This window comes from Bos javanicus, chromosome 28, assembly GCF_032452875.1.
Source record: "Bos javanicus breed banteng chromosome 28, ARS-OSU_banteng_1.0, whole genome shotgun sequence".
Taxonomy (NCBI): Eukaryota; Metazoa; Chordata; class Mammalia; order Artiodactyla; family Bovidae; genus Bos; species Bos javanicus.
In genome coordinates this window covers 7,334,046-7,349,311 of record NC_083895.1, presented here as the reverse complement: position 1 = coordinate 7,349,311, position 15,266 = coordinate 7,334,046, and the positions used below count along the sequence as shown (strand labels likewise).

Below are 15,266 nucleotides of genomic sequence, written 5' to 3'. Positions count from 1 at the left end.
TGCAGTCATCACATTTCTCTTTATTTTATTAAGCAATAACCAAACATATAAACAGTAAAAGATGCAGGCAGGGAAGGACTGAAAATGGCTTTTCTTGAAATACTGATTTTCTTAAAATCAAATAACTGTTATCACTCCAAGTTGCAGGAGGCTGCAGCTGCTCCCAGGGAGGGGTTTAATTTTCCTAACATGCCAAAATGATCAGGCAATGAACTCCTCCCCACCCCCCTCCCCTGAACACATTTATAAACTTCAATGGGGGCAAATTCCATCTAATATTCCGAAAACCATTTCTTCTTTCATAATTTACCCAAATCATACGCACGACTGCAAGAGGAAATAAACAGAAATCTCTCAGCATAAATACACCACAGTGGATTGTTAATCTTGTAGAGTCAATCCAGCACTAAGGCTAATTTGATCTTTTAAAACATTTTATGGAAAACAGCTGTCAGGCTTTCTTTGGAAAAGCCTCCAAGGTTTCATAAACTAAAGGCATAAAACCTGGTCGGGCAGAGCACTGGGGCTCCTCTCAAAGAAACGTCTGCACGTGCAGAGAAGTGGTGACACGTCGTCTTCACTTCCGGCTGCTCTGCATGTGCGTCACAATCTCTGGCAAAAGGTGGTTTCTGTTCTCCTTGGTTACCTGCGTAGGAAAAAGCAGGAAAGCAGATTTCAGAGTCCCTTTCCTTCCCTTCAGTTCCCTACTCTGCCGGGTTATACTCTAACAGGACAGCCCAGAAGACGACGCATGCTTTATAGAGTGTAGCCCAGGCAAGGCTGACCCAGCGAGGAACCCCAGGCCTCCCAGAGCGCTCTGAAAGTGGGGCAGGTGGGCTCAAATCCCACCACCAGCTTCTGCGAAGTGACGGCTCACACAGTGAGAGTGGGTTTTGATGACAGATGGATTTTAACCAGAAGTGCTGTTGAACTGAGCCCTGGGAGGGCTGCTGGAGAAGCAGGCTGGGATACGGCTCGAGTGAAGTCTGACCTGGACAGGAGGAGGCCTGAGTGAAGCCAGAAGAACCACAGCTCCAGGTGGGCACCCACCCACCAGGTGAGCCCTCTCAGAGCAGCCTCATACCCAGGACCCCAGGATTCTCTGAAGGGCAGTAATCCACTCCTCTCTCCCTACTTAGGAGATCTGTGAGTTGCAGGAAGCCTCTGACACCAGTCAACTCTGCACCTGAAGGATGAGGAAGGCGCTGGGGGTGGGGTGTGGTGGAGAGCAGGGTTTTTGCTGAGATCTCAGAGGCAGCAGGGGATGCAGGGCAGACTAGAACGCAGATCCCCCTGCGCCCGATGTGTTAGCTCGGCAATTATCACAGTTACAGACAAAAGGAACAAGAGTGGATTCAAGCTCTGCTTGATGATCTGTGTTATATTTTTCTTTCTTTCACTACCACAGGCCCATTGAGTACAATCCAAGCATCCAAACACCCCTCAGGGAGCCCAGTGGGGGGCTGTTTCCCCAGCACGGGACAGGGTGGTCTCTCCTCATCACCAAAGCCTTCCTGTGCCACCCACACAACATTCAACAGGCACTGCCAGGGGGAAAGGTGTCAGGAGTGGCAGGATTCAGCCAGGACCTTGACCTCACAGAGCCTGAAGACCAGATAGGGGGCACACATAACAACAGTGAGGGCAAGGTTGGCAGAAGGTCCCTGAGACCCTGAGCGTCTGGGGAGGCACGGGATACTGGGTGGGGGGCGGGGGGAGGGAAGCAGTGATCAGGAAAGAAGGAAAGACTTTCACAGGTGGTTATGCCCAAGCTGCTTTTGACCTGTGGACCTGGGAGAAGGGCAGCAGCAAAGAGGAGAGCCAAGCAGAGAGAATCGTGCTGACAGGAAGTGCAAGCATCTGGGAAACCTGAGTGGTCCGGAAGGTGGGGTCCCTGAGAGGAGATGGGCCTGATCCCACTGCAGGACCTCAGCCCCCGGGGGTGGCAGGGGCCCTGGTTCGGGAGGTGAATACATGTCAGGAGGAAATGCACAGCGGACTTCAGCGCCTGGCCCCCTGCATCCTTCTTATAGGAGGGAGGTGATTCTCTTATGGGAGCAACCCTCAGCTCTGGGGTACAAGCTGGGCCCTGGAGGACTTCCTGAGAAACCGAGTCTCAGAAAGACTTAGCCCTGGCCCCTAAAGGGTGGTGTCCAAGGATGCCGCCCATTGGTCCCCAGGTAGCCTTGGCTCCACGGAGGCAGACCACCCACTTTGCCTTCAACTCGAGAGGGGCACAGCCTTGTGAGGCTTCCTGATCCTATTTATGTTTCAGTTAGCCCAAGTCCACTCCTGCGGTTAGCATCCAAGGAAGCCCCTGTTGTGGGAGAAGGAGGGGAGGGGAGGCAGCGGCATGGAGAAAGGATGGGAGGACACACAAGGCCGCAGTGCCCTCCTTCCGCCCTGACCTCACAAGGAGGCACACAAGGTTCTGCCTTAGGGCCCCTTAGAGTTCACGGGGGCCCCGAGGGGCCATGTGGACGTGAGGGGCATGGGGGCCACTCCCTTCATTGTGCATACTTCATCACCTCCTTTATAGATGTGAGAAAAAGGACGAGATGCTGAGCTGGGAGAGGAGGAGTGAGAGGGAGTGAAGGGGGAAGAACAGGAGGAGATATGGGGGTGGGCGGGGAGAAGAGAGGAAGGCAACACTGTGAGCAGATGGACGGACCAGGGTCCAGGTCCCGCCCTGCTCCTCAGACAGCCCCAGGGAGGCCACGCCTCCTCTTCCAGCTCCCGGAGAGCTGCCGCGGGTGGATCTCGGGCGCTGGACACCAGCAGTTCCACTCAGGGCAGTGCTGATGTCGTTCAGTGTAAGGGGAAGTGCGTGCAATGAGACCCGTAAGGAAACAGAGCCAGCACGCTGCTTGTAGGATTTCTTCCTCTGAATCATCCAACTGTGGCTTCACATCTCGTCCTTAAAGCGCTTATCCCTTGGAAAGAATGGAGTGTATGAGGGAAGTGAAGGGCGATGAGATGGAAACCCCACCAGCCAAGATCCTGGTCCTGGGCACAGGCTGTTAGGTGCACAGTCAGGGCCTGCAGAGTGAGCCTTAACAGATGTGAGGTTCAGAGACGATACAAGCCCTAGGGCACTGCCAAGCCACCCTGCCAGTGCCAGTGTCACCCAGGTGTCCTGCTGGAGCCCAGCCACCCTCCTCAGGAGCTGCTGGGGCTGCAGCAGGGACAGGGCTCCCCCACCAGCCCCATAACATGCAGAGAACCTCCCCACGCCTTGGTTAGGGAGAAAAAGAATCACAATCAAAACTGGAAAAGACACACTTTGGGAATGACTTCTCATTTAAAACCAATGAACAGGATGCAAAGAGTATATGAATATTTTGCCACCCCCTTTGATTTTCCTAAGATGATTTCTGAAAATTATGCAGTCTATGTGAAACCGTTCACAGTGTTCAGTTATTGTGCTCCTTGTCCACTGAAGACAAGTTCATAAATGCAAGAACAGGGAATAAGCCCAGTATCATCTGTCAGCGCAGGTGCCCCTCCCTTTCAGGAGAATCCCAGTCTTTCCGGAGTTTAACTAGAGGAAGGCACTGGGGCCTGGGAGGAGAAAGGAGGTGAGGATGACTCAGGAAGGACCCCAGCGTCCTCACCCCTCGCCTCCCACCATGCCCTCCCAGGGCTGCAGCCTCCCAGCAGCTCAGCCTCAGGTCCCGTGAAGGTCAGACCCTGAATTCCAGGGCTGGACTGCATTCATCCTATGTCTGACAGAAAATGTTTACTATATTCTAAGCTGAGGCAGGTCTCTGAAATAGAGCTGAGCGGTTAAATACAGACTGAAGACTCTGACCGAGGAAGCTATCCAAAGTGCTCTGAGACTCGTGGGCCAGGGAAAGGCCTCAGAGCTCACTGTCAATGACTCGGGGCCGTAGCATCGGGAAGGCGTGAACATCTGGACAGAAGAACACGTGGGCAAAACACATCTCTTTACGCATATTTGTGCAAGAGAGCAGAACAAAACCACATACTCTTCCTAGAAACCGTGTGGGAAGCACCCTGACAGATTTTAAATAAGCAGGAGAATAAAAAAGAAAATTAATTTGACAATGCTCATTATTATAAGTTAATACATATCAAAAGTATTACTAGTCTGTTTCATATTTTGTCTTCATTTTATTGAACCTAAAAATAGGATGATTCATGAATTCAAACCCTCTGTTTTTCCTTGAAGTTTAAAGGTTCTAAACCAAGAATTATTTTGCAAACGGGGCTTTTGGGAACCCAGTGCCCACAGCAGAGAAGGGACTGCATTCCACATCCCAGGGCAACACCACGTCTCCCTAGAGGAGGAGAGGGGAGGGGCGGTCCTCTGCTCAGCCGCGCTGCCTACGGGTTTCTGTGTGAGTACACAGCATGTACAGCATGGCTCTTGTGTTTGTGTGCTCAGTTGCATCCAACTCTGGGACCCCACGATAGGCGATGGGGGTCACAAAAGTCGTTCACAACTTACCAACTGAACACCAAACAAGAACAAAAAATATGTGGACATCATACAACATAGCTTTACTGAGATAGAATTCATATTCCATAAAATTCAACCTCTTAAAGACGGAACTTGGTGGCTTTTAGTATGATCACAGATGTGTTAAAATCAGCACTGTGTGTTAGAGTATTTGCATCACCCTCCCTCTCCCACTCCTGATCACCACACTCGCACCTTCCCCCAGGCCCCAGCAACCACTGATCCAAGGTCTGTGTCGACAGATTTGCCTATTCTGGACATCTCGTGTAGACGGAATCATACGGTCCGGAATCCAGTGTGACAGGGCGCCTTCACTCGGCATCACGTGCTGTTAATTCCTCCAGGCTGAGTACGTGTCACCACGCCATGCCCTCTGCTTATGGGAGAAGACGGTATGTACATCATTTGAGTACACATCCTTGTCTGCTCATCACCTGAGGGACATCTGGGCTTGTCTCACTTTCTGGCTAACATGTACAGTGCTGCTATGAAATGGGGTGTACAAGATTCTGTGTGAGCGTGTTTCCAATTCTTTGGGGCACATGCCTAGAAGTGGGATTGCAGGTTATAGGGTAATGCCATATCTAGCTTTTTGAGGAACTGCTGTATTTTTCCAGTCTCAGCAGCAGGGTATGAGGGCACCAATCTCCCCTCATCCTTACCAACGCTTTTTATTTTCCATTTCTGGAACTTCCTTACAGCCATCCCAGTAATGTGAAGCACTATCTCACTGTGCTTCTGCTTTGCACTCCCCTAAGAGCCAACAATGTTACACATATGTCCATGTGCTTTTCGACCATTTTTCTATCTTTGGAGAAATGCCTTTTGTTTCTTTGCTCCTTTTTTAATTGGTTTATTTACTTGTTTTTTAATTACTGAACTGTAATAAGAGTTCTTTATGTATCCTGGGATACATGAAGTTCCTTATCACATATATGATTTTTACATATTTTTCCCATCCTGTTGGTGGCCATTTTACTTTTCTGACAGTGTCCCTTGAAGCACAAAATTTTTAAATTTTGATGAAGTCTTTTTTCCTTGTCACTTGTGTTTTTGATGTTGTCTCAAATAAGACTCTGCCTTCCCCAGGTTTACAGAGGTTTACTCCTACACGCACTTCTAGGAGTTATACAGTCTCATTCGTACATGCAGATCTATGAGTTTGGGTTAATTTTTGTGTCTGATGTGAGGTAAGAGTTCAACTTCATTCTTTTGGATGTGGATGTCCAATTTTTCAGCACCATTTGCTGAAAAATTATTCTTTGTTAACTTGTCCTGCACTCTTGTTGGAAATCAGTTGACTGCAGGCGTAAAGGCTCATCTCTGGACTTTCGATTCGACCTCGGTGATCTGCGTGTCTGTCCCGGCGTCAGCACCTCACTGCCTTCATTACTGTGGCTTTGCTTAAGTTTTGAAATCAGGAAGTATGAGTCTTCCAACATCATTCTTCCTTTTCACAGTGGTTTTAACTGGGTCCTTTGAATTTCCATATGAATTTTAAGAAAGCTGTGGTACATATACACAATGGAGTATTACTCAGCCATTAAAAAGAATACATTTGAATCAGTTCTAATGAGGTGGATGAAACTGGAGCCTATTATACACAGTGAAGTAAGCCAGAAAGAAAAACACCAATACAGTATACTAACGCATATATATGGAATTTAGAAAGATGGTAACAATAACCCTGTATACGAGATAGCAAAAGAGACACTGATGTATAGAACAGTCTTGTGGACTCTGTGGGAGAGGGAGAGGGTGGGATGAATTGGGAGAATGGCATTGAAATATGTATAATATCATATATGAAATGAGTCGCCAGTCCAGGTTCGATGCACGATACTGGATGCTTGGGGCTGGTGCACTGGGACGACCCAGAGGGAGGGTATGGGGAGGGAGGAGGGAGGAGGGTTCAGGATGGGGAACACATGTATACCTGTGGCAGATTCATTTTGATATATGGCAAAACCAATACAATATTGTAAAGTTAAATAAAATTAAAAAAAAAAAGAAAAAGCAAATAATCTCTAGGAATCTTAGATTTTTAAAGTCACCTGAACCATCCCTACCCTCGAAGTTAACACACAGCAGGGCTACGCTGATGTTTAGGCTTTGGGGTTGAAAGACTGAGGTCTGAATCCTGGTTGTGCCCCCACTAACCTTGGATAAGGCATGCCAGCTCCCCCGATGATGAGGCTGCTCTCACACCCCCACAAACTGATGGGCCTCAGCACTGCCTTTATGTGTCCCAGGACTGGGGGCTGCCAGCCCAGGCCTCTCAACCCCCAATCCTCAGACTCCAGGCATCTCCCCTGTACCCTCAGAAGGCAGCATTCTCCAGCATCTCCAACAAGGAGACATTTCACAGGAAATCAAAAGCAATATGCTTTGGAAATGCCACCAATATGACCAAACTCATACTTTTTGTTAGAAGTGACCAGCAGGGATAAAAGTATTTCTTAATGTTGTTGATCAGAGAAGGATGGAAGCAGTAAAGAGCCGTAATCTGAGTAAGCAGAGTCATAATATGGACCTGTGAAGTTCTTCACCTCTTGTCCCCACGGCACTGACATCACCATTGAATGTTTTCTGATATTTGGTCTCAAATAACCTCATGAAGTGAAGTGAAAGTTGCTCAGTTGTGTCCAAACCTTTGCGACACCATGGACTGTACAGTCCATGGAATTCTCCAGGCCAGAATACTGGAGTGGGTAGCCTTTCCCTTCTCCAGGGGATCTTCCCATCCCAGGGATCAAACCCAGGTCTTCTGCATTACAGGCAGATTCTTTACCAGCTGAGCCACAAGGGAAGCCCAAATTTAGACCTTAGAGGGGGCACCCGGATTTGAACTGGGGACCTCTTGATCTGCAATCTGAGGTATACTCCCACTCCACTGAGCTATACTCCCAACAGGTATATATTTAAAACATGTTTCAGTAGCTACACACTTAGCAGTAAGCTCTAGAATAAACAAGGAAAACATTTCCAAACGTCTGAGAGGAAACAGAATTTTCAGGAAGGGAACCTTCAATGCCTGAACTTGTGTAAGGATGGAAGTTTCTACACCCCCAAGTCCCACAGCTCCCTGTGGCTCTGGCTTTTAACTTTTTTAGTCTGCTCTTTCTTGGGCAATCTCTACCATTCCACTGCTCGCATTCGCTGATTCTGTCCTCTGTCAACTCCCCTCAGCTAGCTGGGTCCACCCAGGGACCTTCTCATTCTGTCATTGCATCTTACATCCTGAAGTTTTCATTTGAGTCCTCCTTAGAGCTTCCCTATCTTTGCTGAAACTTTGATGTCTTCACTTGAGGCTTTCTATCTTCTATTTGTTTCGAGTGGGTTTGTATTTGATCGCTGACACATGTTTATGATGGTTGTTTGAAAAATCTCTACCCTATAATCCCAACATCTATGTCATCCTTCTGTTGGCATGTTGGCTATTTATCTTTCTCACTCAGGCTGATCTTTCTGGTCCTTGGCATGACAAGTGACTTCCATTTGTGTCTCCCGCGCTGTTCCTGGGGTCCTGAGGTCTCTAGTCTGTGTGCCTTCTTCCATCCGCCATTCAGGTCTTCTTAGGTCTGTTTTATGTACAATGTCTAAGGCTGTCAGCTGAACTTAGGAGGAGGAACACTTTCTCTCAACCTGGAAATGTCCTCAGCTGTCTTTCTGGTAAGTAAGGCTCTGTTCACCTAAACCCTATGACGAACAGTCCAGACGCTGTGAACAGCTCTGAGTCGCTGTGAATGCTTCCCCAACATCATGACTGCAGCCCCATCTCCACACCATCTGTCAGCACAGGGAAGCTGCCCTCCATGCTATACATAAATGATTTCCTTATTTGGAATATTCTCCCTTCCTGTCCTGTTTCCTCTTCAAAAATCCACCCAAGAACCCCTTTCTTCTGGAAACCTCTCTCCACTCCTTCTGTTCACACTGATCTCTCTTCTCATCTCCAGATTTTGACTGTCCCATGGTCTGTTTTTCTGGAGGGAAGGGTACACTCCTCACATGTGCCTGTACCATGGACTAAGTACTTGATGCAAAGGATGCTCTCAAAAATAAATTCAGGTAACTTGCTGCTTATTAGAAAGAGAAAGGACCAAAGAAATATCTAATCCAACTCCTAAATCTGCAGGTGAGTGAGCTTCTTCATTTATAAAATATGCGCAGAAGGTTCACAGGAGACCCAAAGGAATGCAGGAAAGACAAGAAGAACGGGGTCTCTTGCATAATTAACCAAAAGCTAATCGTTTTATTTATACATCATTAAGATCAATGATTACCTTGCCTAGAGAATAATTTCCTAGCTTAGAGAGGAAAAGCTGTGGTATTGTGTTAAGATACAGCATTTGTTTCTGATTTAACAGTCAACCCCCAAGTCCACTGGAGGGCTATTTGTTTGCAGAGACACCCAATCCCTGGAGCTTAGCATCAGCAGCTCTGCAGGCCCTCAGCTTGGAAGCTATCTGACCTGAAGACTAATTGTCTTTCATGATCTTTTATTATTCACTGACTCTGTTTCCACAGAAACTCTATGATCACAACCTAAAACTCTAATATGGAGGCTACGCAATGTAAGAAATAGAGAAGATAACACAAAACTCTGAAGACACGGTCACGCCCTTTGAGGAAGTGACCCTGTGTGGCTCCCAGGCCTCCCCTGATCAGTACCGCCTGCCCCCAAAGACCACAATGCCTGGGTTCACGTTCTTTGCATTTGCCATAACTGAAACCGCATAACTGTCTGCTCACATTTCTGTTACCCAGCCCCTCCATTAGAATTTCAGCTCCATGAGGATAAAGACTTGTGTCTCGTTCATCTCCAAGACCTGGAACGAGGCCAAGCACACAGGAGATGCTCAATTCATGCAGAGATACTCAATCTCTCACTTACCAAGTAAGTGGGAGAATGAATGAATTAAGCAACTTACAGACACATTACTCCAGCCCTGGCTGCTCTAAACTTAATGGCTACCAACTGCCCAGAAGTACCCTGGACACTATGGAGATAACATGTGGATGTCCCACCGAGGGCAGCTGACCCTGGTGACAGCTAACCAGCGATGTGAGGTACTCCTGGTTACTCTGCAGCTGGCACAGAGGAGGGGCCGCCAGCCCCACTGGTTCACTTGGTGGGGGAGGGTGTGAGCACAGTGACGTGGCTGTCACTGATGCAGACACTAAGGTGCCACAGGAGGACAGCGTCCGAGAAGAAGGACGCAGAGGGATGATGGGAGAAAAGCGCTTATGTGGGCAAAACCCAGCAGCACCATCAGCGCTGAGAACCGGCTGACCAACTGCCCCTGACCTACCTGCCCTTCACCAGCTCCACCCCACGGCTCCTCCCACTGCAGGGGCCTGAGTGCTCCCGGAGCTCGTGAAGACAGGTTCCTGGGCCTGCCCAGAGCCGGCGTTGCACTTCCAGGCAGAGCGTCTTACCTGCTGGGTACTTGACAAATGGCCAGTGTGACTGAGGAAAAGATTTTTCTAACTTAATTGAGTGTCATTTAATTCAAGTGTGAACAATCACACGTGGCTAATGGCTATGGCCCTGCCTGGTGCAGGGAGCACATTTTCACCTTGGTGGTGGGAAGTTCTTGAGACGGTGCTGCTCCACAGCATCTGGAATCTGTGCCTCGACCTGTAGCCAAAAGTCCTTCCCCTCACAAGCAGAAGGGGGTCAGTTGCAAAGGGAAACCTTTAAAATAAAACAGCACTGCCTGCCTCAGTAACCTCATCACCCAGGAAGAGATGCACTCAGCCCAGAGCACTGCAGCTGGGCAGGGCTGAAGCTGGCAAGGCCCAGGGCTTGGTCGGGGCAGGGGGAGCGCAGCAGGAGGAGCTGGACCCTCCCGCGGTCCCCAGAGGCAAGACTGCTTTGTCAGCAAGCAGAGGTGTAATGTCAGCACCATAAACTCACAGGAAGTGAGACGCGCCTATATTCTAGCCTAAGAGGAAAAGCTACGGTGACTTGAAACCACAGGTGTGCGTCAGAGCCACATGCTGTTTCAGGGCACCTGCTCCACGCCCGTGGGGTACTCACGCTGAACACCTTCACGTCCTTTCGGGTTCTGATCTCTTCCACGAGGGCCAGTGGTTTTCCTTTGGGTACGGGGATGGTGCCGAGGACCACAGTCCCCGGTGTGGACAGCACCTGGCGGACGGCCTGGATGAATGGCTGACTGAAGAGCTCCATCTTCCCCACCTCATCGATGACACAAATGCTCTGTCCTGGGCGACCACTGGCCCCTGCCTGGGGGTGACAGAGACATTGATTGGGACACAGAGTCACACCAGGCGAAGGGCCCAGGAACCCTCTCTCCCCTCGCTGTCACACCAAAGGGCCTGGAGTCCCTCTCTCCCATCACTCACTGCCAGTCAAAGAAGGGGAGGCAGCCCCGCCTCAGGAGGCAGGAGGCGGTCTCTCCAGCTACCCAGAACAAACCACTGGCAGAGGAAATCAGGAGTGCTCCCTTGGGGACCCCAAGGCCCAGAAGACTCAGTTCCCTGAGCTCCCCATTTTCCTGGCAATTTTCCCTCTTCTAGAACAGTCCCAATAACAACCAGGTTTTATATTTATATCCACCCAGGAAACAAGCAGGATCCATATGCCTCAGGCCTGAAAGAAATGAGACAGCAAGACTAGGAGCCGTTGTTAATAACACTGGCCTCTGTTTTTTGGATTTTGGGTTGTATGAGTCCTGTTTGTTGGGAGGATATAACCGTTGCAGGCAGATGTCTGTGTACTTCATAACCTGAGCTAAGAGGGTCACTGGAAAGAAGTGAAAATTAAGAGAAGGAGTCCTGGTTTAAGAGGGAAAAAAGTGAGTAGGTTGTGCCCTTGAATCTCAGATTCCCCTTCTAATGACTTTACATCAATGCACTCCCACTACGTCACAAGCCTGAAGACCTCTCTAGGACCAGGTGTGGCAGCCAGCCTCCAAGAGCCCCCAAGATTCCCAGCCTCTAGGATTGGCACCCTCTACAGACCCCGCCCCCACAGTACAATGCTGCCCTGCACTATATGGCAAAGAATGCCAGAAGGGATGATATGCTATTTCTGAGATTAGGAAAAAAGATCACAGCTTCTGTCCTGGTCCCAACCTCCATCCATCCATCCACCCATCCACCCATCCACCCATCCACCCATCCATCCTGGCTCACCGGTTCTCAGGGAAGATGCCTGCCACACTGTGAGGGCACACAGGCAGCTGATGGTAAGCTCCAGCTGATTAAGGAACTGAGGCCACATGTCAACAGCCAGGGAGGATCTGAGACCTCCCCACAACCATCACTGTGAACTTGGAAGCCTAAGGGCACTCTGACCCCTTAAGAGACCCTGAGCCTGAACTACCCAGCAAAGCCATTTCTGGATTCCTAACTCAAGGAAACTGTATGAGATAATAAACGTTTGTTGTTTCATACTGCTAGATCTTGGGGTAATTTGTTACACAGCAAAAGCTAACCAATACACATGTCCTCTCTAGAAAGCCCTCCCAGAGAAAGCTGGTAGGACTTTGAATAGTTTTTCCACAGTAGGGACACAATAGAACATACAATAAACACTTTGATGACTGCTGAGTAACAAATATATTTCTATATCTTTGTATAAATGATTATTTTGAAAATGGTATGTGAAGCTGATTTACCAAGTATGCTTCACTATAAGTCCTCAGACTCCTTAAACACGGATATCAACACATTCTCAGAATGAATGGCTGAGTTAAGCTTGATTTTGCTCCAATACTAAACACTAATTACCAAAGCTCTTCCAGTGTGGCTGCAGGGGGGGTACCCGTGGTGACCAGTGACAGATAGGGCTGGGGGCAAATCCTGGAGCCTTGTATGGTGTGCAGAGGATGAGATGCTGTCCAACGGCTGAGAGTCTAAGTCTGGGAGGAGCACATGTTGTGCCTGAAAGGCTGCTTGCTGTGTGGGGCCAGGAAGACAGGGGAGACTTCTTTGGGAACAGACATATGAGCCTGGAGGGAAGCCTCAGGGCACTTGTTTTCAAACTTTTCTATAAGCAGTCCTCCTTTAATTTCCTGCTTGCTATCAAGTACATATATTTTTCTACTCCTTTTATTGACAGAAAGACCAGGAAGGGGTCCACTGTAATCATCCAAGAGAGGTTCTAAATCTCACTCAAACTCCTGTGTTTCTAATGCACTTCATGTTTACCTCTCAACTGAGTTTATCTGCATGCATTTACATACACACGGCTACCCTGTCTCCCTCCTAGGAGCTGAGATGAGGTGTTCCTCATCTTTTTCTTCTCCGTGGAGGTGAACGGTGCACGGCTGGGCTGACACAGCCGATGCTGCCCTGCACCGGTGGGCGATACAGGGAGAGAGGGTGTGTGGGAGGTCACTGTGCCAACAGTTTCTTCAGAAATGAATGCCTGACTGCGAGGAAAACAAACAGCTACTGGCCACCTGTTTGCCAGTGTAAAAACAGACATGCTCACGACAGCGAGCCATCCCAACAAACCTGCCTCTGATTAAGGCGTGCCTGGGGCTTCCTGCTGCCCCCAAAGACTGTGAACACCTGCAGACGCTGCCCTTCTGGGGCCTGCTGTCAAAACCCCAGACAGAAAGAACTCAAGTCCAGCACACCAGAACCACGGCTCTGAAAGCATTCAGATCAGACAAAGAAACAACATGAAAGAATGTGTCAGCTCCCCTGTCTGTGTGTTTAGTGGATGCGTGTCCACAAGGGGGTCAAATGTACGTGGCCATGTATGTGAATACACGCGGACAGGTCCAGTACAAGGCACAGGGCTCCCAGCCACCCTACAACGTTCACCCGTGAGCACCCACCCACCTCATTAAACTGCTGCACAAAGATACCTGGACACACATGCAAACACTTTTCTACCAACTGAAAATGCCTCATTTAAAAATCTTAGCTTACATAAAATCTCCATTCTGTCCAGAATTAGGGGCTTTCTTTATATAGAAACTATAGAAATCTCAAAAAGTCTTGGATTTTTAATGAAAAATTGGGTTATTCCTGCTCAGTTGAGAGTCAGTTACCAGAGGCTAAGCTACTCAGAAGCCTATAGTCAGTAAGTCAGTGTTTCTAAATAACAATGAACATACATTCACCAGCTTAATAAAAGTACTGTTATGTTCAGAATTGGGTTTTTTTCTGTATAAATTCCATTTTAAAAGGAAACAAAAAATAAGCCAGTGAGCATTCACCCCATTTCCATCATTCTCAATGACTGTCTGAGCTGATGAAGACACAGCGAGTACAGCGAGAGCCCTGGTCTGAAAGCCACCAGGAGCCTGGCCTGGCCTCTTGTCTCTGGCTGTGGGTTCCACACGGGTATGGGGTGAGGATCCCGCGGAGGACTCTGGGTGGCTCTAGGCCATGTGGTTGAAAGCCCCGTGCAGGCCATCCAGGGAGCCATCCAGGGAGCAGCCGTTCTCCCAGCATCCCTCCCCCGACCCCAGAACAACTCAGGATCGCTGCAGTCATTTATGCCATGCCCCGTGCTTCTCTCCACAGCTTACATTTCTGCTGATTGCACATTCTCACTGTCACAAAGAGCAGGAAAACCTTCTCTGTGCAAAGCATATTTTAGTCCCTCTGTTGGTTCTGAGGGAGAAGCTATTTCCATGGGAGAGAGTCCTAAAATTGACCAGCCAGGGGCAAAAGAAGTTATGAATAATTTTCTAGCTTTGGTTACACTCAGCTAGTTTGCTTTCCAGAAAGATTAAATCAATTTAGGGCAACAATGAAGTCACTTTATACCAGCTTTGCCAGAGAGCTGAAAATAGTGTGATTCTTTTGGTACTTTGTTTAATCCTTAGGCGTCCTTTTTAAGGATACAAAGAAAATGTAAACGTAATATAAGCAATTTCATCCAACCAAAATACTGAACCAAGAAAAAGCCAATTAGAGTCGCCTCTGCCTTATTGTGGATCATTTAAATAATACCTATTTCTGGTGGTATTATGTTGCCATTTATTTATTTTTTAACATCACACACAGACTGGCTTCCTGAGCTTGCCTGTCTGGGACAGCAAGTCTCAAAAGTGATGGGAGGGCAGCAGGGGGCCATGGCCAGAACACAGGCAGCACAACCGAGCCTGCCCCCCAAAGAGCCACAAGGCCTGGGGAAGCTGGAGGGGCAGATGGCGAAAACACAGCCACGGGCGAGCAAGCCCGATGCCCTGGCCGTCTTACTAAGTGACAGGCAGGACTCCAATCAGACTTCCAGGTGTGTTTATTCCAAGCTTTACAGTCTCAGCGTCCCTCGGCAGTCTGGTGGCGGGTAGACTGCGTGTCCCCAGGGAGTAAAATCCCAGGCTGGCGGCCAGGATGTCTAGACAACCCGACACACCCCTCAGCACAGAGCGCACGCTGGGCAGAGCCACCCCCAACCACACATGCTGCGGAGGAGGCTGGTGGTTCCTCCTGGATGTCCCCGCGGGCCTCCCCGGACGCCCCCACACCAGCATCTGGCCAGAGTGCCACGATGCACCTTGGCATCTTCCAAGCTGTAAGAACCATCCTGAGGCTGAAACAGTGTCTGCTGGCTGACAGTTGGCCCTGGCGGATTAAGAACCCAGTTGTCCTCTGATCCCAGCACCTTGGGACCAGACTAGACATCTAGGCTTGTGGGTCCCATGACGGATTTACTGCCAGCTCTGGGCCCTGGTTCCCAGCAAACACAGGTCAGACTGTTGATGTGACATCTTCCCAAGGGACCACACCCATCCCCTCACGGGACTTCTCAGGAAAAATAATCATAACCATCCCTACGCTCTGC

General features: G+C 49.0%; 1 protein-coding gene across 2 annotated transcripts in view; it reads right to left on the bottom strand.

Annotated features, from left to right (window-relative positions):
- NTPCR (nucleoside-triphosphatase, cancer-related) overlaps positions 1-15,266 on the bottom strand; it is a 38,235-nt gene continuing 22,969 nt past the window's right edge. For both annotated transcript variants that reach the window (XM_061404845.1, XM_061404846.1), the window contains 2 exons: positions 10,530-10,739; positions 1-646 (listed from right to left, as the gene is read on the bottom strand). In XM_061404845.1, the coding sequence (XP_061260829.1) occupies positions 578-646; positions 10,530-10,739 (279 nt within the window). In that variant the 3' untranslated portion in view covers positions 1-577. The remainder of the gene's footprint in view (positions 647-10,529; positions 10,740-15,266) is intronic.